General features: G+C 36.8%; 1 protein-coding gene across 2 annotated transcripts in view; it reads right to left on the bottom strand.

Moving 5' to 3' along the window:
- p2rx1.L (purinergic receptor P2X, ligand gated ion channel, 1 L homeolog) overlaps positions 1–24,787 on the bottom strand; it is a 53,124-nt gene extending 28,337 nt beyond the window's left edge. The window contains exons 1-4 of one of the 2 annotated variants that reach the window (XM_041582282.1): positions 24,184–24,787; positions 6,582–6,729; positions 3,117–3,188; positions 1,969–2,035 (exon numbers count right to left, since the gene is read on the bottom strand). In XM_041582282.1, the coding sequence (XP_041438216.1) occupies positions 1,969–2,035; positions 3,117–3,188; positions 6,582–6,729; positions 24,184–24,320 (424 nt within the window). In that variant the 5' untranslated portion in view covers positions 24,321–24,787. The remainder of the gene's footprint in view (positions 1–1,968; positions 2,036–3,116; positions 3,189–6,581; positions 6,730–24,183) is intronic. The other variant, XM_018246974.2, reaches the window with a different exon arrangement.
- Positions 24,788–25,627: the final 840 nt, after the last annotated feature.

Below are 25,627 nucleotides of genomic sequence, written 5' to 3'. Positions count from 1 at the left end.
ATCTGCCCAAAATTCACTACACAAAATATCTCCCCTTTATATTGAATACAACTACAATGTACTGTACGCGTTCAGCGTAAACATTATATACCACCCTACACACAAGTCTACTACTCCTAAGTTGTATTTCCCCTAATATATCTCCTATATACTTTTTTTTGCAGCTACCTTTATCCTCCATAATAACAAAGTAAATTTCATGGTAAATTCTCCAATTTCTCAGAAAGGCTGTCTCCCATAGACTCCATTTTATCTCTGTAATAATAAAACAGTATCTTGTACTTGATCCAAACTAAGATGTAATTAATCCTTATTGGAACCCCAGCCTATTCGGTTTATTTAATGTTTAAAGTTATGAAGATCTAAATTACAGAACGTTCCATTATCTGGAAAGCCCTAGGTCCCAAGCATTATGAATAACAGTTCCCATACCTGTACCTTGTATTTGACCATTTGACCTAAGCTATATCAATATATATATTGGTGGCAAAACAATCCTACTGGGTTTATTTTATGTTTAAATGATTTTTAGCAGACTTAAGGTATGGTGATCCAAGGAAAGTTCTTGAAAAGAACTTCTTGAAGATCTATGTTAATCTCAAGCAATATATTTTCTAATTAGAAGCATTTGTAGCATTTCAATATACAATTACACAATTGGTCAAAACATCACATATAATTTTACTTTGGTTACTGAAATTGCAATTACAGTAAATATTTTTTTTTCATATATATATGTCATTTATCAAAACTGGGAAAATTCATAGGCAAACATCAGAGTGACGCTGCAAAGTTAGCAAACAACAATGTACAACCGATGTTGTTTATCTTTGCATTTTATTCTCCTTACAACAATACACAGAATTATATTACTGGGCATTAAGATTCCTTTTCAACCTGAGCATAATGGGCATAATTTGCAGTTGGTCGTCATTTTTTTCTACACCTCATTTATTTTTTTAATTCAACATCTCTCAGGTTTTGAATGTCAGCAACTATTTCGTTTCTAGGGTCTTATTTACCTTAGCAATCAGTCAGTGGTTTGCATGAGAGAATGGAATATGAATAGAAAGGGGGCAATAAATAAATACAATTAATAAAAAGTAACAATAACAATAAAACTGTAGCCTCACAGCGCAGAGAGAATTTGTGGTTGCCGGGTCAGTGACCCCCAAAAAGTTGCAAAGCTGCTAGAAAAAAGTCATACCCTATATACTAAAGGTTAATGTAAAGGAGATTCACCCTTAAAAATAAATTTATAGTGCATGTAAAAAATGCAAACTTAACCCCAATAACTGAGTGATTACTAATACTCTTAAAAGGGTTGTAAATTCAATCATAACACTGTTCCTCTGCTCCCCCTAGTTTTGCTATAGAAGTTGTTAAAAAAACATAATTATAGACTCAAGAAATTCATCAGTGAGAATTCTACTGACAAAAAACTCATTACACAAACTAGCTGGGCTTCTCATTGGAGCATTCTTTGCATTTTAATGCAGTCACTGGCTGTGGAGATTTAGGGAAAAGTTTTGGAAATGTTATTGTGCAATATTGATTTAAGAATTCAACCCTGATGTTGCTGGACTACTGCTACCATCATGCCTTAACCATGATAATATGTTACATTATTCTGGAATTTGTAGTCCAGCAACAGCTTAGAACAGAGCAGGGTTTGGTACCCCTTTAATACTTCAGTCAATATGTGTTTGATGTTATGGATCTATGTAAAATTATTTTTCAATTCAAGTCCTCTTTTATAAGGGCTAAAAAGACTATTAATAGATTTGCTGTTACTAACATTCCCTTGGTGGTATTTCAATCCACCATGTTTTTTGCACTTTGTACTCTTCCCTGCCATCGGCATCCACTATTGCTGATCACATCGAAATTTTCTGGATAAATACAGCAAACAATAAAAAAGTTGACATTATGTTGTAGTATCTATCCAAACCTATGAGCACATCATACCTTGACTCTGTCGAAAAGCTGTGATTTTGCAGTCATCATTGGTTTCACAAGGTGCTACGTCTGGGAGCTGCAATATGGACAATGAATTGTGAAAGTAGCTTGGATTTCAGAACAGTAAAATGTTTTTTTGAGAATTTATTTCATTTTATTTATTTTGATCTATTTTTCACGCTGGAAGGATTTGATAAATGTATCAATTTTTTTTTTTTTTTTAAGAAAACAATTTTTATTCGAGCAAAAGTTAGATACATTTTCTACAGCTCCGAAAGTGCACAATGATATTTCCGTTACAACAGTTGGCATAATACAGGTGTAGAGAATAACAGTGTCATACGACAAATAGAAACACAGGAAGCATTATGCATTGACATTGACGGTAGTTACTATCTTGTACAAATAAAGTTACCAAAACGTCAAGTAGAAATGGAGATGTAGGCAGTGGTACATGACATGAAGCCATGCGAATGGTCTCCGCAAGTATTCATGGACTGTTCAACATATATAACATATAAACCATTTTAACAACCAGTGTGGAAGTGATGACCAGTACCGGATCTCTATGTTTGTCGCTATGTCTCAGAAGTGCTAGGTGTCGCAGTGCCGGAGGTGCCAGTTACCCACATTGTGGATGTTCGTCACAAGCTAATAGGAGGATCCCCACTTATAGTTCTCAAGGAAAACCATTCTGTGTGTTGGAAGCATTCTTGTAGCCTAACCTTTACTGCCTGTGGAATGATGTCAATAAACGTCTCCCACGTTTCGAAAAATCGTTGAACTATTGTGTTTTTATTTAAGGACGATTCTACCCAGTCCATATAAAAAACTCTGACTAATTTCTCCAGAAATATCTTGACAGTGGGCGGTGTATTCAATATCCAGACCTGAAGGATCGTTTTCTTAGCTACTGCGGATATAATTAGTAGTAATCTCCGAGCACCCCGTGTGACTCTGATATGGGTGTCAGGGGTATCAATTTATTTAATGAACTAAGCTGACTGTCAGGAGAAAGTTTCAGTTTTGTTAAATAGCAGAATGTATCTAACTGTTCATAATCCTTTATCATTACCCACTTTAATCTATAATAAATAATACATAATGTCAATGCAAGTCTAGGCAAAGATATTAAAGTAGCAATCATCTATATTTACCTCATTGCAGTATCCCATCTTTTGATCTGCAGTAGTAATGAAGTTAGTCATCACAACAAATGAGCTGTCACCCTGCAAATTGAGAATAAAAATAGGAAAGGTTAGAGTTTAGCTAAAAGTAGAAATGTGTGAGCCCCATGTTATTTAGGGCAATGGAACATGCTTGGTGAGTTTGAGTGCTACATACAGTACCTTGTAGACATAGCGTAACTATGGGAACATAGATGTGACAGAATTATCAAACTAATAGTGAGTACTGTAATAAATGTTGCAAGGTTTGAACTAGTACTTGTAACACATAGCTACCATTAGAAGGTTGAATTTTTGGTCAACTTTGAAAGCAAAAACCTGATTGGCTGCTATTGCTTAGAAGACCTGGTGCAAACTGTTATCATAATACCCCAATACTTGAAATTAGTTAACTATAGGGGGAAATGTAATAACATTTGCAAACAAATTTGCGAATCAATAATTGCATGACACAATGTAATATTCTTCATTAGGCTTGTATTGCATTGCAAACCTTAATTGCGCATTGCGAATCTATAACACCTGCTCGAAGGTGGCATAAACTTTTGGAGCAAACGTAACTTTTTCATTAAAAAGTTTTATTACATACGCTGTGCACTTCCGCAAACTTGCTAGCCTACTGTTGTGAGAGGGGGCAAAGTGTCAGAAATAGAGGGCAAATCATTAAAAAAAATTATAAAAATAATAATAATAATGAAAACCAATTGAAAAGTAGCTTAGAATTGGCCATTCTATAACAAACTAAAGATTAACTTAAAAGTAAACCACTCTTTTAAACCTTGGTTTTTTGTTTATTGTGTTAATATGACCAAAGATTGTTGCAAAGAGGGGCAATACCATGGGAGGCACATTTATCAAAGGTCAAATTTGAATTCATGTGAGTTTTTGAAAACTCCCATAAATTCTAAATTCCACCAATTCGAAATTTATTAAAAAAAACTTTTCAAACTTGGATGAATTAAATCAACCCAAAAACTTGAATTGAATTCAGATCAATTCACTGAAAAAAACTTGAATGTCAGGAAAGCTGCAAACAACTCTAAATTGATCCCTGGACATCTCCCATTGACTTAAACGGCAATTCGTCAGGTTTTGGGTGGCGAATAGTCGAATTTGAATACTTACGGGCCACAGTATGATAAACCTCGAAAATCTAATTCGAATTTTAATAACTCTCTAGTCGAATTTGACACTTTTGACTATAAAAAATGTAAAAATTAGAATTTCCAATTCAACCCTTGATAAATCTGCCCCTTAGTGCTATTAGTGTATTATTATTAATTCATTATTAAGTGTTTATAAAGCTGCAACATATTGTGCAGCGCTGGAGTGTAGAATGAGGTACTCATTCAAATATTAATATCATTAATTAAAATGAAAAAGATTCTCAGGATATAAAGTTCACTATGTAATTTATTATAAACTGAAATCAGATATGACACAGGTTACAAAATCCTATTGGGTGAGGATTATGCAGTCCTTTGCCAAAGGGTCTGCATAGGCCCTTACTAAGATACAATCATTGACATGTGGGCTAAACAATCAGCCTTATTTGGCCCCCCAATTGCTGTAAATAAAAAAATTCAGAGGACTGTACCACAACTAAGTGTCTGAAGCAGCAATTATCAAAAACGAGGCAAGGTGCATCGTAGGCCTGGTAAAGGAAAAGATGTGGAGTACTAGTTTGGGCTATGGCCAAGCCTTCTCAGGGGTAGCAAGGCTGAGGACTACCAATCTTTCTTGTCATAAAATGTAATTATAATTGTGTTTGGAATGACTTTGACCATTTTATGGGTATGCTCTTTACACTTAAAATGGCTTGATGTTTTAATATAGGCAATTTGTGCAATCTGCCTCCTCTAAATCAATAAATTACATACTCGTCTAAGCTGTACTAAAGTAGCTGATGATTGAGACTTATTGCTTCTTATTGTGGTTCTGGCAGTTGCTTTTGTATCTCAAGAGATTAGTTTGGTTCACTGTGTTTTGCTTACAAATATATACAGTATATATATATATATATATATATATGTATACTGTATATATATATATCTTTCTCTCTCTATATATATGTATATATATATATATATATATATATATATATATATATATATATATATATATATATAATACACAAAAGCCATGAATATCCTGTAAATTATATCCTTATAAACGGTGAGTTCTGATGTCATCAATTATAAACGGTGAGTTCTGATGTCATTTCTGTCACATGACTCACTGAAATTTGTGTATTATAATAAATAAAGTACCCCCTCTTGTAAAATATGAGGATATTATAAGTTACCTCGGAGTTCCATGACCTGTATAAAAACACTCGGCCTTCGGCCCCGTGCTTTTATATGGTCATGAAACTCCTCGGTAAATTATAATATCCTTATATTTTACAAGAGGGGGTACTTTATTCACTATATATATATATATATATATATATATATATATATATATATTATATAGTAAATTTACTATTACGTGAAGATCAAGTCTAAAATTACATTGACTGGATCCTTCAAAACAAAGTATTCAACTGCACAAGTTTATATTCACAATTGTCATAAACAGAAAGCTATAACCAGTTTAAATTACTCGTTTTAATTTTTTTTGGAATTTTGTGAGCTACATGGTTTTAGCTAAATAGTTTTCATACCTTCCGTCTTTCCCAACTGGGAAACAAATTTGTCAACAACTAAAACTGAGACACAAGAGATGTATATACATTTTTATTGCTATGTTTGTATACTTTCTGAAGAAATAGTTAATTGTGATAGGTATATTAATGGTTTCGGTGTTATGTGGGCCTCTTTATTACATTTTGGTTTGGAAGCTGGAGTTCTCCTTTAAAGGGGACCCGTCAACCAAAATAATTATTCAAAATCCTATTTTATCACATTAGTCAAGCAAAATGAACTTTAATAACACTATATAAATTATTTGAATCTTGCTTCCTTCAGTCTGGGATTTCAAAATTATAGCAAGCAGGCAGGAGCCATTTTGTGGACACTGTTATTAAGACAAGCCTTGCATCATCTCAGAATCTTGTTTGTGCACCAGAATGGGGGACCTGATGTCCATCCCCATGCCCTGGCTACACAATTAAATGGTAAAAAGAACGGGGGAATGTGTGGAGAGCAGTGATATCTAGGAAGTGCTGAATGGAAAGTGAAAGTAATTGTCTGCCCCGCCTCTATGCCACTGGCATAGAGGAGGGGCAGACAATATTTGATTGACAGCTGAGATTTTTAAATGAGCTTACAACAGCTATGAATGCTTTAATAAAAAATAGAAATTGGATTTCATGTTTAATTTGAAAAGGACTTTTATTATACAGATTTTTGTGTCTGGGTGACAGGTCCACTTTAATAATAGTATATTGCAATAAATTCTATTACCATAAGAAAAAGTTTTTGCTCTTTTTACCTGTGGTGGGAAAACATAATCCACTGCATCCCAGATCTCTGTGCCAACGCCTGGTAGATCTGTAACAGCTAAGCCTTTTATTTTAACTGAGACAGAGCTGATGATGCCATCCACATTCTGGTAACCTTTCTCATAGACAAACACCCATCTAAACGAAAAAGAATAGACAAATATACATATTATTATGTATTTGTTTCAAAGTACTGTGAGGTTATAATGAAGAAAAAAAATAGTAATGAAAGGCCAGAGCGTTGTTGTTGAGGCCAGCACTGTGATCTGACAGAATCAGCAGAACCCCTATACACAGAGGTCACATCCTATCAGTGACTATGTCCCCTCAAATAACCAACTCCTTTATTTCTCAATATTTCATTTCAGTGAGATTTTCTTGCAACAATTAAACAGAACATCAGACACTCAAACTGTGTGTGGGCAACAAATCATAGTTTTCTCTGGGGAACTGTCCAATTTCACAATCACTTTATGATGGGAAAATGTCTTTAGCATTCAGATTGCCACAAGAAATATGTGTTGCCCAGCAGTAGCACATATCTCTTTGTGTGCTGGTACTTTTTCAAACCTGTTTGATATCCATGGTACACAGATTAAGGTTTGCATTCACTGACCAACATACACATATAAAATATATTTAAAAAATTGTGCATGGCATTGGCTTTCTTTAATAAAACAATTAAAACCATGCACATTATTTTACAGTGCGTTGAATACTGATGCACTGATAAAAAAATATACTTTAGCTGTATCCTGATAAAAAAGATAGGCAATCTGTTTAAAGATGTGAGTCATAAAATGATAAAAAGTATTCTTTATTGCACGATGAGACTAGTTATCTACAATACAGTGACCCTGATATGCTGGGTAAATATAAGCACTGTATCCAAGTACTACTTGATGACAAACTACTATGCAATGTATACCTGTATCAGGTATCTCCCACCTCTAGCTCTGAAGCTAAAACGAAGTGCATACCCTCAGTTAATCCTGTTTGGTTTTTATAATATCTATCCATACAGGAATTACCAAGTGTGTCTCTTCTGGTCTTGTGGAAAAGTACACAGAAGAAGGTGATAAGAAATAAAAAGAACGGATGGAACATAACATGGGGAAGACAGAAGAGGATTAGTTAAAGGAACAGTAACACCAAACAATTAAAGTGTATGACAATATGTATTGTTGCCCTGCACTGGTAAAAAACTCACCATTTATTTTGCACAGCTTTATATGGGGGTTTTTTGGTGAATTTTGTTTTACACAGCATAATAAATATGCCCCTAAATAAGGACTGTAGAAGGGTACAGTAGGAGGGTAACGTTTCACCATTGTGTGATTTATGCACACTACTAGGTTGCACTGGCACTGACGGCAGCATTTCATTTTCACATGTTCAGCCCCCGGACAACAGAAGTTTGTAGGGGTTCAGAGTATCTCCCTAATAGCAGCTGTTTGCCGTACACCACAGGGAGTGCTATTCGCTGTCTCTGCTTCAGACTGAAGTGGTGGGTGATTTGTATCCCACAAAGTGACCTAAGCATCAATTTAAAAAGTATGTCAGTGAAGTACAGTATAACTGCCAGGCTTACTGTGTACATAAAACATTCTTTGTCTGCATTTTTATACCTATAAATATCAGTGGGATCTGCCACATAGCTTGCAGTGGAAAGATTCAATACATGCATAGGCAAAGAAGAAATGTTCTTCATACAGTAAGCTGACTTGCCCTCATACTCCACCGTAGGATAGGATATGTCGATATATTATGACGTAAGTTTACATTATGGAAAACATCTTTTCGAGTATCATGTTATAATTCTACAAAATGGACATATAGGGGCCTATTTACTAAAACTCAAATTAATCAATTTTTTTTATAAAAACAAAGTTGACCAAACTCCCTTCCACAAATCTAATTCATTTAGCAATAATTTTTCTCTAAAAAATCAGTGCAACAACCACGTCACAACAAAATCGAGTGTCAATTCATATCGTGCAATTGACGTTCTGAAAACACGACTATTGGATTTTCTCTGAGAGAACTTAACTTTTTCGGATTATATGGCGAAACCCCCGTATTTGGGCCAGATTCATTTCAGTGAGAAGAAGTTATCTCATGGTTTATCACATGAAAACTCGCGGACGAGATTCAATTAGAGGAGAAACAAACTTTTCTCCAAATCCTGTTCCAGTTTTTTCCCATAAGACTTTTCATAGAGTTTTCACGTGATACAACGTGAGATACGTTTTTCTAAATTGAATTGCTTCCCAAATTGAATATTGTCAATGACTTTTCACGTGATAACCTTTCACTGAATTGAATCTGGCCCTTTATTGGATTATCCAGCGCAGATCACGGTGTCAAGAAACAACTTCAGGGACATCTGCCATTGACTTCTACAAGACCTCGACAGGTTGAGATGCAATATTTTTGGATTCATATTTTTGGTAGCTTTGCAGTACAATAAATCTCTTAAAATTTGTTTTTTTTTCCACTTAAAATTTGACTTTTCTCTTTATAAACCTCGAACAGATAAAGACGAGGTTTAATAAATGGGCTACATAATGAGTGTATTACCAACATCGTAATACCTACATCATATCATTTTACTTTAAATTACTGTTGGATGAAGTCTACATGAAAAATAAACGACTGTACTATGGTTATAAGGAAAAAGTAAAAGAAAATAGGGGTTTCCCCTCTGAATGAAGCAAATTAGTGACTATTATATTACCTGTATGGTGAAACCACCACAAAGTAATGTACTGGAATTTTTTGTACATGACATATACTGTACGTCTCTTTGCTTTGCCCTCTGTCAACATTACAGTGATGGCAGCAGGTATCTCTGGTGATAGGGTTATAACCTTATTTAACTGGGTTAATCATTCCCTCACATCTGGATTGCCTGACAGCTGGTTAGCATATTTATGATTTTTACTGATGGGATATTACATGCTTATAGAGGATTAGTGAGAGCACGGAAGAAAGAAGTGAAATAATGAAGAAAGCCAAACCAGTTAGAGAATCTGCATATAAAGTTACAAACCTCCCAACAATTGTGTACTATTTGAACATATATTTGCATAAATATATTTTACTGATATCACAGCATCAACAATCTCCATGTTGAATTTGCTCATGTCATATATACAGTGTAAAGAATTTTGCTTGCAGGGGAAATGATTATCAAGAGTATGTAGATCACAAACAAACAGGATAAAAAGAGAGATTTATTAAGTTCTTCCCTGCCAGAGCTCTTTTGTCTTGCTGACATGATATATTTGTTCAACTGAGCTGATGATGCATTTTAAGCTGTTTTTGCTAACCTCAGTCTAATGGTTATTATTAACATGTATTTTTAGATTGCCAACATATTGCGCAGCGCTGACTGATAATGATTGTCTATAGTAAAGTCCAATATAGCAGCATTTATTTGTTCATGTATTCACACCAAAATAAATGCTTCTTTTAGGAGGGGGGCAAATGGGAAAAAAGTTTGTGCAAATAATGGTAAATTTTTAAAAAAATGAAAAAAATCCCATCCCACAGCTGATAATATTTTAAGTCCACTAGTTGTTTTGCAAAAAAGAGTGAGGGAATACTACAGTCAAACACCTATGTAAATTTCAGTATTTTACGGGGTTTTTTCAGTCACTCCCTATGGCAGATGTTAAGCTCCCTAACGTGTACAAATAATCCTACAAAACTTTGATTGGTATGATCAAATACAGTATGTGTATGTAAGAAAATGAGTCCTTTAAAGATTATAAACTGGAAACACAAATGCTATTTTCAAAACTACTAAATCTCCAGCTTGCCCCCCCCCTCTTTAATCTTCCTGTTTCTGGGCCCCAGTGCAACTTCACTGGCAGCACTGTAAGATATTGCACCAGCAGACTGACCAATTAACAAATCAACAATTATATTTGATTGCTATAGTGCAGCTAGAATTGAAATGATTGCTGTAGCTTAATTTGGCTATATATGGAAAGAATCACTTGTTTTTGTCCAGGATGTGTGTATACCCACCTATACAGTAAGCAAATCAGAATGACCCAATCATTTGGCCCATGGCCCAACAGGATTTTGAAGATGTCTTGTTCAAAATATGATCAATACTGATTAGAGCTGGCTTCATATTGGGAACACGCTAACCAACAGGCTGCCAAATGCTCCATTGCCGAGTTGTACCTATATTAGTTGTCTTGTTTCTGAAGAAATGATCCACATTACTCTGTTGGTTATCTTTGCTTCAGAAGTTGTATGCACACTAGTGATGTGCAGGTCGGGTTTTATCCGACCCTAACCCGCCCTCCTACAACCCGTGCCCGCGACTTCCGGGTTCCTTTTATAGACTGCGCCGGCCTGCCGATGACATCACAAAAAGGGGCGATAAGGCGCGTGTCTATAGTCGGAAGCCGTCAGTGCAAGGTGGCAGGTGGGGAGAGAAAAAGAGCTGAACCCGAACCTGCCACAACCGGAGGTGTAAGGTCGACCCAAACCCGCCCGACCATCGGTTATCAGAACAGCCCGCACATCACTAATGCACACAGTTCTTATATCCCTTAGATTCATTTTAACACTTTTTAGGCTCATAAACAAATGGCAGGGAAGGAGTGCATTTGCACCATTCTGTCTCTAGCTACTTGCATTCTCCATGTGACTATAGCACTGTCTGCGTTCAGCAGCATTGTATATATGAGAAGCATAGTGAGGAAAGCAGGTAAGCATGCCCTATCCTACTCCCTACCCACCCCTAACTTGCACATCATTCAGATGCACAAGTTTGGGAGCCCGGGGAAGGCACACGGTACTTTGTCCTTACTTTTAAGCTTATTATTAAAATGTATTAATATAATTATTAATTCGGACGAATTTAAACAACCCAAAAATTTTGAATAGAATTCGATTCAAATTCGATTCGATTTTTTTCTCCAAAAAAAACTTGAATGTCAGGAAGGCTGCAAACATCTCCAAATTGATCCCTGCACCTCTCCCATTGACTTAAACAGTAGTTTGGCAGGTTTTAGGTGACGAATAGTCAAATTCGAATGGGCCAGAGTATGATAAATCTTTAAAATCAAATTGGAATTTTTAAAAAATCTCAAATCAAATTTAAATAAATCTCTAATTGAATTTGACATTGTTGACCATAAAAAACTTGAACTTTCAATTGGACCCTTGATAAACACAAAACGCGTAAGGCTTTTTGAGATGATTATTAAATCAATAAAGATTTTTCAAATTTGTAAAAAAAAATTAGTTTGGCCTGTCTGTGGATCTGCAGATGGCCCAATATCTCTTTTTATCTCTATATATATGTACTTTGTCCTTTCTGCCAGTCATAGACAGAGCTGCCTGTGGCAGTCAATTCATGCTCTGTACCTCATGCTGGATTTTTAATCTGGCATGAGGCGCAGAATGCAGCAATTTATGACACAAATTCTGGGTAAATGAGCACTAAGCGGTGCGATTTTACACCCTTATTGCTCTATAGAACTTACATTTGCATAGTTAAACTACCTCCTTGGTTTTTTTATTCAAATTCAATTAACATTTACTGCACAATGCTTTAAAGGGGATCTTTCACGAAAATCAAATTCTCCTACTGGGTAGTTGAGGTGGAAATAATAAAATATTCAAATATATTTGTTTAGCAGAAATGCTTACTTTTTTAGTAAAATGAAATATTAATACATGCAATTAGGGAGTTGCTCTGAGAGACAGTTGAAACTATTGCTGAATGGGCGTGGTTATCTTTGACAGTATATTGCTTGTACTAATAACCTGTTTCTGGTCCAAGCACTAATTCACAAAGGTCATGCAATTTATATATCTGCACATTGCTTCACGTTCCAGGTGTCTACATACAGCACAAAGCTCTGGGTCTTTAAAGCATCATCATTCACTCCTTTAATTGTGTTCCTTTATTATGAATGTATTATTATGTATTATGTTTCTTTCCTGGAACAAGGAAACAACCTGGATGTATTAACTTAGAACCATATATTAAGAACATATGATCTTTCTTTAAAGAAAAACTAAAGCTTCACAAAGAGTTAAAGGGATACTGTCATGGGAAAACATTTTTTTTTCAAAATGCATCAGTTAATATTGCTGCTCCAGCAGGATTCTGCACTGCAATCCAATTATCAAAAGAGCAAACACATTTTTTAATATTTGATTTTGAAATCAGACATGGGGCTATATTGTCAGCTTCACAGCAGCCCCAGTCATGTGACTTGTGCCTGCACTTTAGGATGGAACTACTTTCTGGCAGGATGTTATTTCACCTACTTAATGTATCAGTGGGACTTGGCTTTTACTATTGAATATTGTTTTTAGATCTACCAGGGAGCTGTTATCTTGTGTTAGGGAGCTGCTATTTGGTTACCTTCCCATTGTTCTGTTGTTAGGCTGCTGGGGGGGGGGGTCATTTCACTTCAACTTGCAGTACAGCAGTTAAGAGTGACTGAAGTTTATCAGAGCACAAATCACATGACTGGGGGCAGCTGGGCAACTGACAATATGTCTAGCCCCATGTCAGAGTTCAAAATTGAATATAAAAAAAATCTGTTTCACTTTTGAAAAATGGATTTCAGTGAAGAGTTCTGCTGGAACAGCACTATTACCGGTAAGTGATGCGTTTTGAAAAAAACAAGTTTTCCCATGACAGAATCCCTTTAAGATAGAAACACCGTACACTATGTTTTGAGATTCTGTGCCAGCTCAAAACAACCCAGTAGCTCCCATCTTCTTTTCTGCTGATTCACAGCACATGCTATGTGCTGCTGTCAGTTACTCAGCTGAGGGACCTACACACAATATATGAGGATACATAATGCCCCTATCTTGCTTTATTATAAGGGTTCTAGATGCACAATCTGAAACAAAATACTTGTTTTGCAAAACAAAGAGAAGTTCAATTTCCCTTTATCTGAGAGGTATGGTTACATTAACTCCACTTGCCTAGAATGGTCTTTAATACAGACATCAGAGCATAGCTGAGGCTGGCAAATAAAACCAATGAACATATTTTACATGAAACATGAACCTCAAAAAGTTTCAAAAAGGTACAAACGGATCTAAAAACCTAAGGGACAACATGTTCTACACTACGGGCAGATTTATTAAGGGTCGAATTGTAAATTCAAATTTTTTAATTTTTTTGTTTGGTCAAAACTCTGAAATTTGAATTGTGAATAATCCAAACCCGATTTGAATTTTAATTTGAAAATCGAGATTTATCAAAACTTGACCCTTGGAACAATTCGAATTCGACTATTTGCCACCTTCAACCTGCCGAGTTCATGTAGAAGTCAATGGCAAAGGTCCAGTGAGCCATTTAAAGATGTTTATAGCCTTCCTGACATTTGAGGGTTTTTTCGCGAGTTCGAATTTAGTCGAGTTTTTGGATCGGTAATATTCGTTTGAGTTTTAGATTATATATTTATTACCAAATAACCTCCCAATCGAATTTCCTGTATTTTCAGATATTTTACAGTTAAAAAAAATTCGCATGAATTCAAAGTTCGACCTTTGATAAATGGGCCTCCCCATGTACAGTTAATAAACAAAGTTGAAATCATCCTTCTGTGCATGGTGTACCTTTCCCTTAAATATATTTGCTATATTATTGCTTGAAGATTTATTCTAAATATACTGGTGTATTTTATTGCTTAGACAAATATAACCCGATAACCTTTATCTACTTGGTTCACAAACATTTACTACATTGCTGCTTGGAATGCCTATGGCGGCCTTAACAAAGACAGAGAAAGCAATAAGGAGTCTAAACAATGTAATGTAAACAGATACATTGTATTTAAACAATATAAAGACAAGAAACCTGAACTTCTGGTGTAACAAAAATAAGAAAACACTAATAGCCCACACAATAGTCGTATTATAAAAGGGAACAATTTTGTGATGACAGTATTCCTTTAATACATTTCCATTATCTCTGTTTTTGCATTATTTTGTTTGACTGCATACTGTAAGTGTCTGCTGCTCTTGTTTATTTCTCTTTTACAGTATTCCCTAATCCCTCCTTCTTCTTTCTGCTCCCCCTTTCAACTATGCTCTGTCTTTTGGCTGCTTTCTGTCAGGGGACCCCATGGCCTGAATAGGGGCAACAGGGTCTTGACGGGGCCTTAGGAGACAGCTATCCCCGCCCCTCCCCCTTTTTTCTGTTGCAGGTGCTGATTGGCTGGGAGTCCCGGCGATTGAGAAGAGGAAAGGAACAGCGGTAATACTTACCATTCGGCGCCGGGACGTGGAGGAAGAAGGACGCAGCATCCCACCCTCCCTCCCTATATTATGTGTGTTAGTCGCAGTTGCGGGGGGTATCTTTGCAAGGACCCCCAGGGAAAGTTAAAAGGGGGGTCTGTCATAGTCAGTGGAAATAGCCTGGTAGGCCTGGGTCCTCATATTGTGGTATGCAGCCCGGTTTAGGGTTGGGAGAAAGGAACAGGAACCTATCTTGGCAGTTTGGGTACAGATACCCCACCCCCATTCCCTCCTCTTCGGGTGGGGGAATAATATGTTAAAGGTTTAAAAGTTTGTTATACAAACGGTTGTTAAAAGGTTAAAAATGTTATACATGATTATAATTGTATTATTGGTTAAAATAAACAACTGCAGCCATCTCTTTCCAAACCAGCGGTATGTATGTCTTATTTGGGGTAGGAGATTTGTGGTGTGGGGGGAGGTAGAGGGATAGGTGTGGAATCGACGCTGCACCCGTCATGCTTTTCCACTACTGGTTTTACCTATGCCTTTTTATCTTGTGTTTTCACTTTCTATTGTTTCTTTTCAGCCTGGAAGATCTTCAGATGAGGCTGATACTTGCTGCGGCTTTTTGTTTTGTTTTGTTTTTTGTGTGAATAGGGAGATGCACCAGAACATTTTGATTAGTGATGTTTGTCAAGAGGTGTAAAGTGTCAAATCTAGAAGAGGAAAGTGGCAATACGCAAAGAAAACTCTATGATCTAAACTTTCCCAAATTGCATTAGTAATTCGATGCAGGTGTTTTTACACATTTTGTATCTGTTTCATTGTGATCATCAACAATGACTTGCGCTAAAACTGTGAATACTCTACTGCTTTAATTGTCTACAGATTGGTTTCAACTTTAATTAAAGGTAGAATACTAGTTGCTTCAGGTTTTATTTTGCCCATAGACATGTTATAAATACTTCAATAAATATAAATAATACAGTCACTCTGTATTCATATGAGGAAATGAATTATCTGATCTTTATGTTACTATTCAAAGTTTTCTGGAAAACCACAACAGTACTAACTTTATTACAAAGATTCTAGACACACACTCTAAATCAGAACACAGGTTTAAAAAAAAGTTCAACTTCCCCTTTAGGTATGGTTGTATTTACTACACTTGCCAGGAAAGGCCTTTAATAACTTCAGAGAGAGCTGAAGTTATAAGGATGCATAGCTGAGGCAGGCACATAAAGCCAATGAACTCCGAACATATATGAAACCTTAAAGTATAAGTAAAACTTTAAAATAAGTGAATTTAAAGTTGATGAGGATGCTGTACTAAGCACTTTTGCCCCTGGTCATGTGACTTGTGCCTGCACTTTAGGAGAGAAATGCTTTCTGGCAGGCTGCTGTTTTTCCTTCTCAATGTAACTGAATGTGTTCAGTTACATTTTCCTTCTCAATGTAACTGAATGTGTCTCAGTGGGACATGGGTTTTTACTATTGTTGTTCTTAGATCTACCAGGCAGCTGTTATCTGGTTACCATTGTTCTTCTGTTTGGCTGCTGGGGGGGAAAAGGGAGGGGGTGATATCACTCCAACTTGCAGTACAGCAGTAAAGAGTGATTGAAGTTTATCAGAGCACAAGTCACATGACTTGGGGCAGCTGTGAAATTGACAATATGTCTAGCCCCATGTCAGATTTCAAAATTGAATATAAAAAAATCAGTTTGCTGATCAGTTTGCTCTTTTGAGAAATGGATTTCAGTGCAGAATTCTGCTGCAGCAGCACTATTAACTGATTCATTTTGAACATTTTTTTTCCCCATGACAGTATCCCTTTAAAAGAGTCAGCATTTCAATTATCTCATTTATGTACTGTTAATGCCCGATTCAATGATTTATTCTTAGTGCAGAACCATGAAGTAGAGCAGAAACAAAACACAGCCAATGCTGTTCACTGCTTTAAGTTATGTGCACTCTTAATTGTTCTGGTGCTCATTATCCTCCATCTTCCAGTGGTTCCCAAACAGGAATTCCTGGGGGGTAACTGTAGAGAATGGCCATTTACACTCCAAGATACACCTAAAAGCCCAGTCTGAAGGTCAGTTAGTGTGAGTTCTTGGCTGAATATGTATTTGCTTTTCTGGAGATTCTTGGAATTATGGCTGTATTGCTGAAACACTGATATTTTTCTATACCTGTACCCAGGCATGCTTACAAAAGGCTGGACATTCAACTGGGGCTGAAACAAATACTGATTTAGAATGTATCTGTAAGTATGTACGTACGTATTTATGTATTCATTTATAGCATTACAAGGTCCCATACACTTCTGCAATAAGAAATAGAATATTACTGACTTAATATATGATTTAATCAGATTTGTTGTTTGATGGCTTACGTGTCAGTTCACAAAAGCAACATGAGATGGATCGGTTCTTACATTACGCATTTTCAACTAATGATGCTATTGCAATTACCGTATATACTCGAGTATAAGCCGAGGTACCTAATTTTACCTACGAAAACTGGGAAAAATTATTGACTCTAGTATAAGCCTAGACACAACTACAGCCCTGTCTCCCAGCAGCGCACATTCTGCCAAAGCGACCCCCCCAGCGATCAACCGGACTTCTTTGCAAAGTTGATGGTGACAGAGAATTGCCAAACGGATTACTGTGTGCATTGTCCCACTGTCCCACTACCATGTGCAGAGGGTGCTGTTTGATATTGCCATCACTGTTATTCTTTCATATAACCAACAGAGGGTGCTGTGTGATATTGCAGTCACTGTTATTCTTTCATATAACCAACAGATGGCGCACTGTTATTCTTTCATATAACCAACAGAGGGTGCTGTGTGATATTGCAGTCACTGTTAATCTTTCATATAACCAACAGAGGGCGCACTGTTATTCTTTCATACAACCAACAGATGGCGCTGTGTGATTTTGCAGTCACTGTTATTCTTTCATATAACCAACAGAGGGTGCTGTGTGATATTGCAGTCACTGTTATTCTTTCATATAACCAACAGAGGGCGCACTGTTATTCTTTCATATAACCAACAGAGGGCATTGTGGGATATTGCAGTCTCTCCCCAAGTGACTGCAATCTCAGCTACTCGGGTCGGGTACCGCTGACCTGAGTATAAGCCGAGGTAGACTTTTTCAGCACATTATGGATGCTGAAAAACTTGGCTTATTCTCGGGTATATACGGTACAGTGTTTTATGAGATGATGAGCAGGTTCTGCAAACCAAAGGTGTACTATTAAACTTACATACTCCAAGAAATATATTCCAGCAGCACTCTGATATTGTGAATAAACAAGACAGTTTTGATATACGGCTCGTGAAGGCCAAACCTTTGCCTGTCTTGTGGCACAAATAAACCACATTTATTTATAATTATGGAGTGCTGCTGGAATATATTTCTTGGAGTAAATACTTAACCTGGGCAGACAGAGTTACAGTCGGCACCCGACGCTACAAAAAGTGGTAACATTTTGAACTGGTATTCAAGCCTTTGCTAAAACACCAAATGCTCTTGTACTTCTTTAAATGTGGCATTATACAAAATGAGTGGTTTATCCAGTAATAAATCAATATAGGGGTTTCCTTATGTAAATAGCATAATACGTGTGGGGATTTCTTCCAAGTAAGTCAATAGCAATAAACACTTTCCAGCCTAGGGTATATACAATACAATTCATTAGAAGCTCCCATATTGAAAGAATTATACCTCTGCTTCTCTCTTATGAAATAAAATACCCTGCCCATTAGGTAAAGTGATAGGTTTACTGTAACCTATTGCAGTAATTCCTATCGCAGTCCAGCAATAATGAATCAAATCAACTGGATTACTGAACATTTCTTGCAGTACTTCCCTGGAGTAATCTGTGTCTAGAAACCCACGTTTATCCCCAATATTCCGACAAAAGATACATAGTCAGAGCTTTGCCAACATCAGTGTATTAACTGATTTCCATCTGAAAAGTGGAATGTTAAAAGGATTACACCTGTGGGGCTGCAGATATTTCAGCACATCTTTTGGGGTCAGTCATGTCTCCTGATTGTAATAAATACACCCTCTGTTCATCAGACGAAAAGTCATGAACGAGATTCAATTTGAGATGCAATTCAATTTGAAAAACTTAGGTCATGGCTTATCACATGAAAACTCTATTGAAGTATATGGGGAAAAAATGGAAATGAATTTGAACAAAGGTTTTTTCTTCGCAAATTGAATCTCATATATGATTTTTCACATGATAAACCATGAGATAACTTTTTTTCATTGAATTGAATCTGACCCCTTATCTGATCCGACATTGAATTACAGCTGTGGGGGATCACAATACCTTGTGCTGTTGTGTGATCTGATCTGATAAAAATGTACTGTGGAGTTTAACAGTGTTTTTGTTTATAATATGAATCATTGAATGCAGACCTTAAATCAGTATGTTGTCTGTGTGTTTGGGAAGGAAAGATATTATATAGAGCTTATTATGTGTAGTTGAACTTGCTTGTGTAGGAATTTATAAATATAACAGCTAAGCAAATGTGATGCTAAGCCCTAATTATATTGGCTTATGTGGATCTTAAATCTATAAAACCCTGAAAAACCTTTGCTACTATCAGCTGCACTTAATTTTGGCCACATCTGACTGAGCAGAAGTGACTAGTGTTAAGGAACCCTTAATAATAATGGACTGACCACTGGCCCATGGCAATTACTTTAGGAGGAACCAATCTGCTCAGCAGCCATCAGGGACATGAATATAAATTAAATCAAGGTCCCTATGGATCATGCCTGTCACTACAAGTAGGTTTGTGTTTAAAACACAAACCTGGAAATCCAACTGGTGGCTCTCCAGCTGTTATTAAACTAAAACTCACTGCATTTCAGTATAGGTTAGATAAGACATTCTAGTCCACTATGAGAGTGTTGTGAGAAAACTGCTCACATAGAATATTGGCTTTGGGTGCTTGCAGGCAGGTCACCCAGAGTGGGCACCCACTGATTTCTGTTCAAGCTAGATACAGCATGATAAAACAGCGAAATGATTGTATAGTGGTGTCATCAAATGGAATCCCACTCTCAGAAACTGCATCTGACCTTAATAGGGTGACATCTATGGGCAGTTGAATACAATTTTCAACATTACTATTCACTCAGACTCCACTTGCATCAAAATCAGAGACCTGAAGAAGACCTTTGCATGAGCTTAGAAGAGGCACTGTCACTTTGCAGATATGCACTGTACAAAGAGATATTCTAAAGATTAAAAAATAAAGGGTTTTAACTCCATCAGAAATGCACTGGCAGGCACTCTGTTCATCCAACTTGTGTAATATACAATAGAGGTGATGCCAAAGCATTGGGGGTATCTTGCTTTGGAAACACAGCATGTAGCCACCTAAGATAACCTTCTCAGGGAACTTGCACACTGTAGCAAAGAACCTAAGGTACTTGCCGAAAGTGAATAGAAGGCACAATCATCTAGTGCACCTTACTTAGGGGGCATAGTGTCCAACCATATTTGGTACATGATTAAAACATCACAGCATGCAGTCATCTACGGAACCTTTCTTAGAACTTTTTGGAAAATGAAAATATAATATAAGCTTCGTTATAGCGAAATACATTTTCCCAATATAATCAATTGAATATTCTGAGTCATTTCTGAAAATAATCACGTTACTCTTCACTATCCCTCTCTCAACATATGTGTGTCTTCATTCTCTCTTTATACAAATCTGCAGCAGGAGTCTGATTTTGACTAAAAAGTAGGTCCAAAGCAGCCTTTTGCTTTCAAAATCACCAGAAATCTTGTCTCCGCAAGCAGCATTTGTGCCAGTTATTTTGCTCAATTTTGTTTGTGCTGGAATTAGATATATGAGTGAGCTATAATATATCTGCATGTAAAGGGACCCCTACAAATTATATTCAGGTAGTGGACCTGTTATCCAAAATGCTGGGGAACTGGGGTTTTCTGGATAATGGATCTTTGGATCTTCATACCTCAACGTTAATGAAAATCATGTAAACATTAAACAAATCCAATATGCTGGTTTTGCTTCTAATAAGGATTAATTATATATTAGTACAAGGTACTGTTTTATTATTACAGAGAAAAAGGAAATCATTTTTAAAAATGTGGATTATTTGGATGAAATGGAGTATATGGGAGATGGCCTTCATAGCCTTCTGGATAATGGGTTACTGTAAATCTTCATCATTTCTGTCTACTATAAACTATGGAAACATTAAATAATCCCAATAGGCTGGTTTTGCTTCCAATTAGGATTAATTATATCTTAGTTTGGATCAAGTACAAGGTACTGTTTTATTATTACAGAGATAAGGGAAACCATTTTTAAAAATTTGGATAAAATGGAGTGTATGGTAGACAGCCTTTCCGTAATTCGTAGCTTGCTGGATAATGGGTTTCCGGACAACGGATCCCATACCTGTGTTATATCCAACTGTCTATCAAAATCATATTCCCAACTCCTTCATAGAGAGAATATAGAGAGAAAGATGCTGGAAGAGGGATACTGTAGTAATTTGATCATTTCAGAAATAGTACAGACCCATGAAGCTTATATTACATTTTAATTTTGTGATATTTCCCCTTTAAGTTGGCAAGCATCTAGCTACTTAGGGCACCTTACTAGTAGGCACAACTTGCAGCCGTCATGGTGCAAGTTATCAGTATTCTCACTCTCACATATATTTTACATAATTATTCTCTTTACGTCAAAAAGTAATGCTACTGCCGCATTTGGCTGCTGCACAACCGTATGCTGTGCCAATAAAAGCAACAAAACCAGCCTGTTTCATCTTCATTAAATATACAGAATATGGGACACGAAACAACCTGAACAACCTGGAAACGTACAAATGTGAAACACTTTGGGGTATATTTATCAAAGAGTGAAGTTATGGATCCGTTGTGAAATTCCGCCACTCTCCATTCATTTCTATGGGATTTTAAAAGGAGTATTTATCAAAGGATGAACTTTCACTTTCACCCATTGATAAATCCCATAGAAATGAATGCAGAGTGGCGGAATTTAACGGAATTTAAAGACTGTGGCTAACTCTATCTTCACTCTTTGATAAATATACCCCTTTAAGACAGAGCAGTGTTTTTGTTATTGTGGCTGGGACCCCCAGGGGTTATTGAAACTAGGAGAGAAAGGACACAAATGTATTGGTTGTTTTAGCAATTTATTTGAAATCATCATGTCAGTCATTTCATATTTTTAAAAGTATAGAAAAGTTAGTCATGGACTATGTCCAGTCTTGTCCCACTGAATATAAAAGAATACCTACATATTTTCTCTTTACGTCAAAAAGTAATGCTACTGCCGCTTTTGGCTGCTGCACAAAGGAAAGGAAAACTAATTAAAAATGAACAGTTACACATGCATTTTGGCACAAGTTTGTATTTACACATTAATTTTATTCTTCTGCATTTGATAATGCTTTCAAAGTAGGCTCCGTGCAGTGTTTTTAACACTGGGAGTGAGCAGTTGCAGTTAATTATAAGAGAACCACAGTACTGTATGTGTCTTGCATAGGACGTTCATTGAGATGCTGCTGGATACTTTTATGGGCTTTGTTGCACTTAATATTAACAGTAGAGAATTGTCCTTATAAACCGCTTCCTGTAAGAGCAGTACATAGCAATTACAAGCACATTCCTTGACCCACACAATCTAAATAACTGTGATGAAAGAATGATCTAAATCATATCATTTTTTTGGCAGTGGTTGGCATCACTTAAGCACCTGTTCATAAAACCTTGTTAAAGATAAAGGGCCTTAAAAATACGGGAAAGCTGAGACCATAAACTAAACCAAAAAAATTAAGGCATAAGTTACGGCCTTTCAGCAGTTATCTAACTACAGTTCCCAGATGCCTTGGGGGCTGTGCTTTGCAAAAACTGAACAATTTGATTAATAGAACCCATAAAACGCCACTGGACTCATCCATACTGACAGATACAGAATTCCTCTGCAGTACACAGCACTTCTCTGTAGTTAATTTAAAGTGATACTGACAATAAAAAAATACTTTTTAAAATATGAATGTACATTAAAAGTTACCTATAGGTCATGCTGACAATTGTAATTGTTAGTTGAAGTTCCTAAACATGACTGTTTTGCCAACAATCTCAGCCTGTCAGTTAAAATTTCTAATGCTAACAGACTCCTGCAGCACAAATATGGCAGCACCCTCATAGACGAACACAGGGAGTCAGATAGGTAATGAAACAGCATTGGGCAAATACTTTATGGCAAAATTATAAGAAGCATGCAAAGTCAATTTTATGGTAGATGTAAAAAAAGGTTTAATTTCTGCTATCAGTATCTCTTTAAATGTATTTATATGTGTGTATGTACACTGATATACACTACTCTCAAAATTGTTTTTACTGAACTAACTTTTCTATAGTTTTAAAATGATGAAACGGCCAACATGATGACTTCAAATAAATGACTAAAATGTATGCCCTGTCTCCCCTAGTTCCACCAGCCACAATAACAAAAACCCTGATCTGTCTTAAACTGTTTCCCATTTGTACGTTTCCAATATCTAGTTCAGGTTGTTTCATAGTAACCATATTTTGTATATTTAATAAAACAAGATGGTTTTGTTACTTTTATTGGCACACACGGATGAAATCACTGAAGAACCTCTAACTTATTATAGTATTGAAAGAAAAGCTCGATGTCATAACATAAAGTGACACCATGGATATGAATGCGCCACAAATCTAGGTATAGGGTAGATTCACTCAATATAAAGGTGTGGAAAGTCATACAAATAAAAGCACAGTAATAAATATTTTCTGAACAGTTATTGTTTAACCCTTTGAGTGCACTCCACAGCATTCCAGAGGTGCTGATGTATATATGTATATATAATACACAAAAGCCATGAATGTCCTGTAAATTATATCCTTATAAACGGTGAGTTCTGATGTCATCAGTTATAAACGGTGAGTTCTGATGTCATTTCTGTCACATGACTCACTGAAACGTGTGTATTATAATAAATAAAGTACCCCCAGTTGCAAAATAGGAGGATATTAGAAGTTACTTCTGAGTTCCATGACCTGTATAAAAACACTCGCCCTTCGGCCTCGTGTTTTTATATGGTCATGAAACTCCTCAGTAACTTATAATATCCTTATAATTTACAAGAGGGGGTACTTTATTCACTATATACTGTGCTATAAAGGCATGGCACATTGGGGGCACAGGATGTTATTCGTGTATGGGACACCTCAGTACCACCACCATTACCCTGTGGCCCCTTTATTAGTAGTTCAGCTGTCACTTACCCAATAATGTAGGCCAGCACTCCCACTTGGATCATCCTGAATGTCAGCCCCACTTTCTTGTCCCGGACAAGCACCATTCTAGGGGTGTCATATTCGAACAGGAAGTTGGAAACTTTTTCCTTCATTTTAAGCCCCATTCTAGTTCTTCTCTCCGTCACGATAAGACAGAACTGCTGCAACTTCTCCCGGTATATAGGCACGGGTGGGGCTCCTTAGTATCTGCTAGCAAGTCCTTATTGGCGCAGTATCCCTTGGGGCTGGGCTCTGTAGTTGTGTCTTTAGTTTGTGCCCTGCTCAGTCAGTAGCATGAGGTGACCCCGCTGCTCAGTACTAGTAGCAGCACACGGGCGGCATGGTAAGCCTATATGGGTGGCTCCTTGAGGGGCGTGTAATCAGCAGGCATCATTTACTGCCTTTAAACCAGCCCACACCACTTACTGACACACTAAGCAAATTAGCAATACAGAATCCGCTGGAATTTTGAAGGGAATAATAAGTAGAGCCATTAGGAGGGGAGTCAGAGGGGCATGTCATTATCTGCTGCCTGACAACGTCCCAGCCTGAGGGGAGAACATGTGTGACAGTTGCGCTTAAACAATACGCGCTGTTTCTGAAGGGACAGTGGAGCCAGTGACTGGGACGACTGAACAACCGCTACTTATGGGGTTTGCCTTGTGGCTGTGCTTTTTGCAGATTTAATAGATGTGAAAATATTCCATAAACCAGCAGTAAAACAGATGTCTGCTTTCAGTCATCTCTCCTCACGGTGTGAACGGATAAACACAGATAAGCTAATGGTTTGTCCTAAGTTCCTCTGGTAGCCACTTCCTGTGTGTGTGAGCTATAAAGGCATGGCACTCAGGGAACACACATTGTCATGCACAAAGTTGTAGTGCAACAGCTAAAATTGACTCCTCAGCAAAGTCTGGCAAATGTACCTTATTTACACAAATGGCACTTTTTTTTGTCATATGCACACAGTAGCCCTAGTTGGTTACATGGGTGAATTTCTTTGTTAATATGTCAGAAAAGCATCCCTGAATAAGTACCACTTATTGGCATCTGACACTCTCATACACTCACCTCACTTAAACACAGAGCAATAAAGAGCACAAACATTGCATTACATTGGGCATATTCTACAATGGCGATTTATGCTTGTCAGCTCCTCTGGAATTAACTCATTTCATGTGTGTCCAGTCCAGCAACACCTGACAATGAGACCATGTCTTTTTTGGTTACTTTGGAGCTTGTCACATTATGAGTATTGGGAACTAGTTTTTCTATTAAAAACACAGTCAAGTGAGGGGAGACTTTGGGGCACATTTCACTACCTCTGTTTTCGAAAATCGTCTGCCAAACAGAGAACATATATGTACTACTTATATACTTACCTACGAATGACAGAAAATTGTCAACTTAAAGGGGATCAATCACTGTTAAA

Source organism: Xenopus laevis, chromosome 2L (genome assembly GCF_017654675.1).
Source record: "Xenopus laevis strain J_2021 chromosome 2L, Xenopus_laevis_v10.1, whole genome shotgun sequence".
Lineage (NCBI taxonomy): Eukaryota > Metazoa > Chordata > Amphibia > Anura > Pipidae > Xenopus > Xenopus laevis.
The sequence above is the reverse complement of the archived record's forward strand: the minus strand, read 5'-3'. Positions and strand labels throughout refer to the sequence as shown.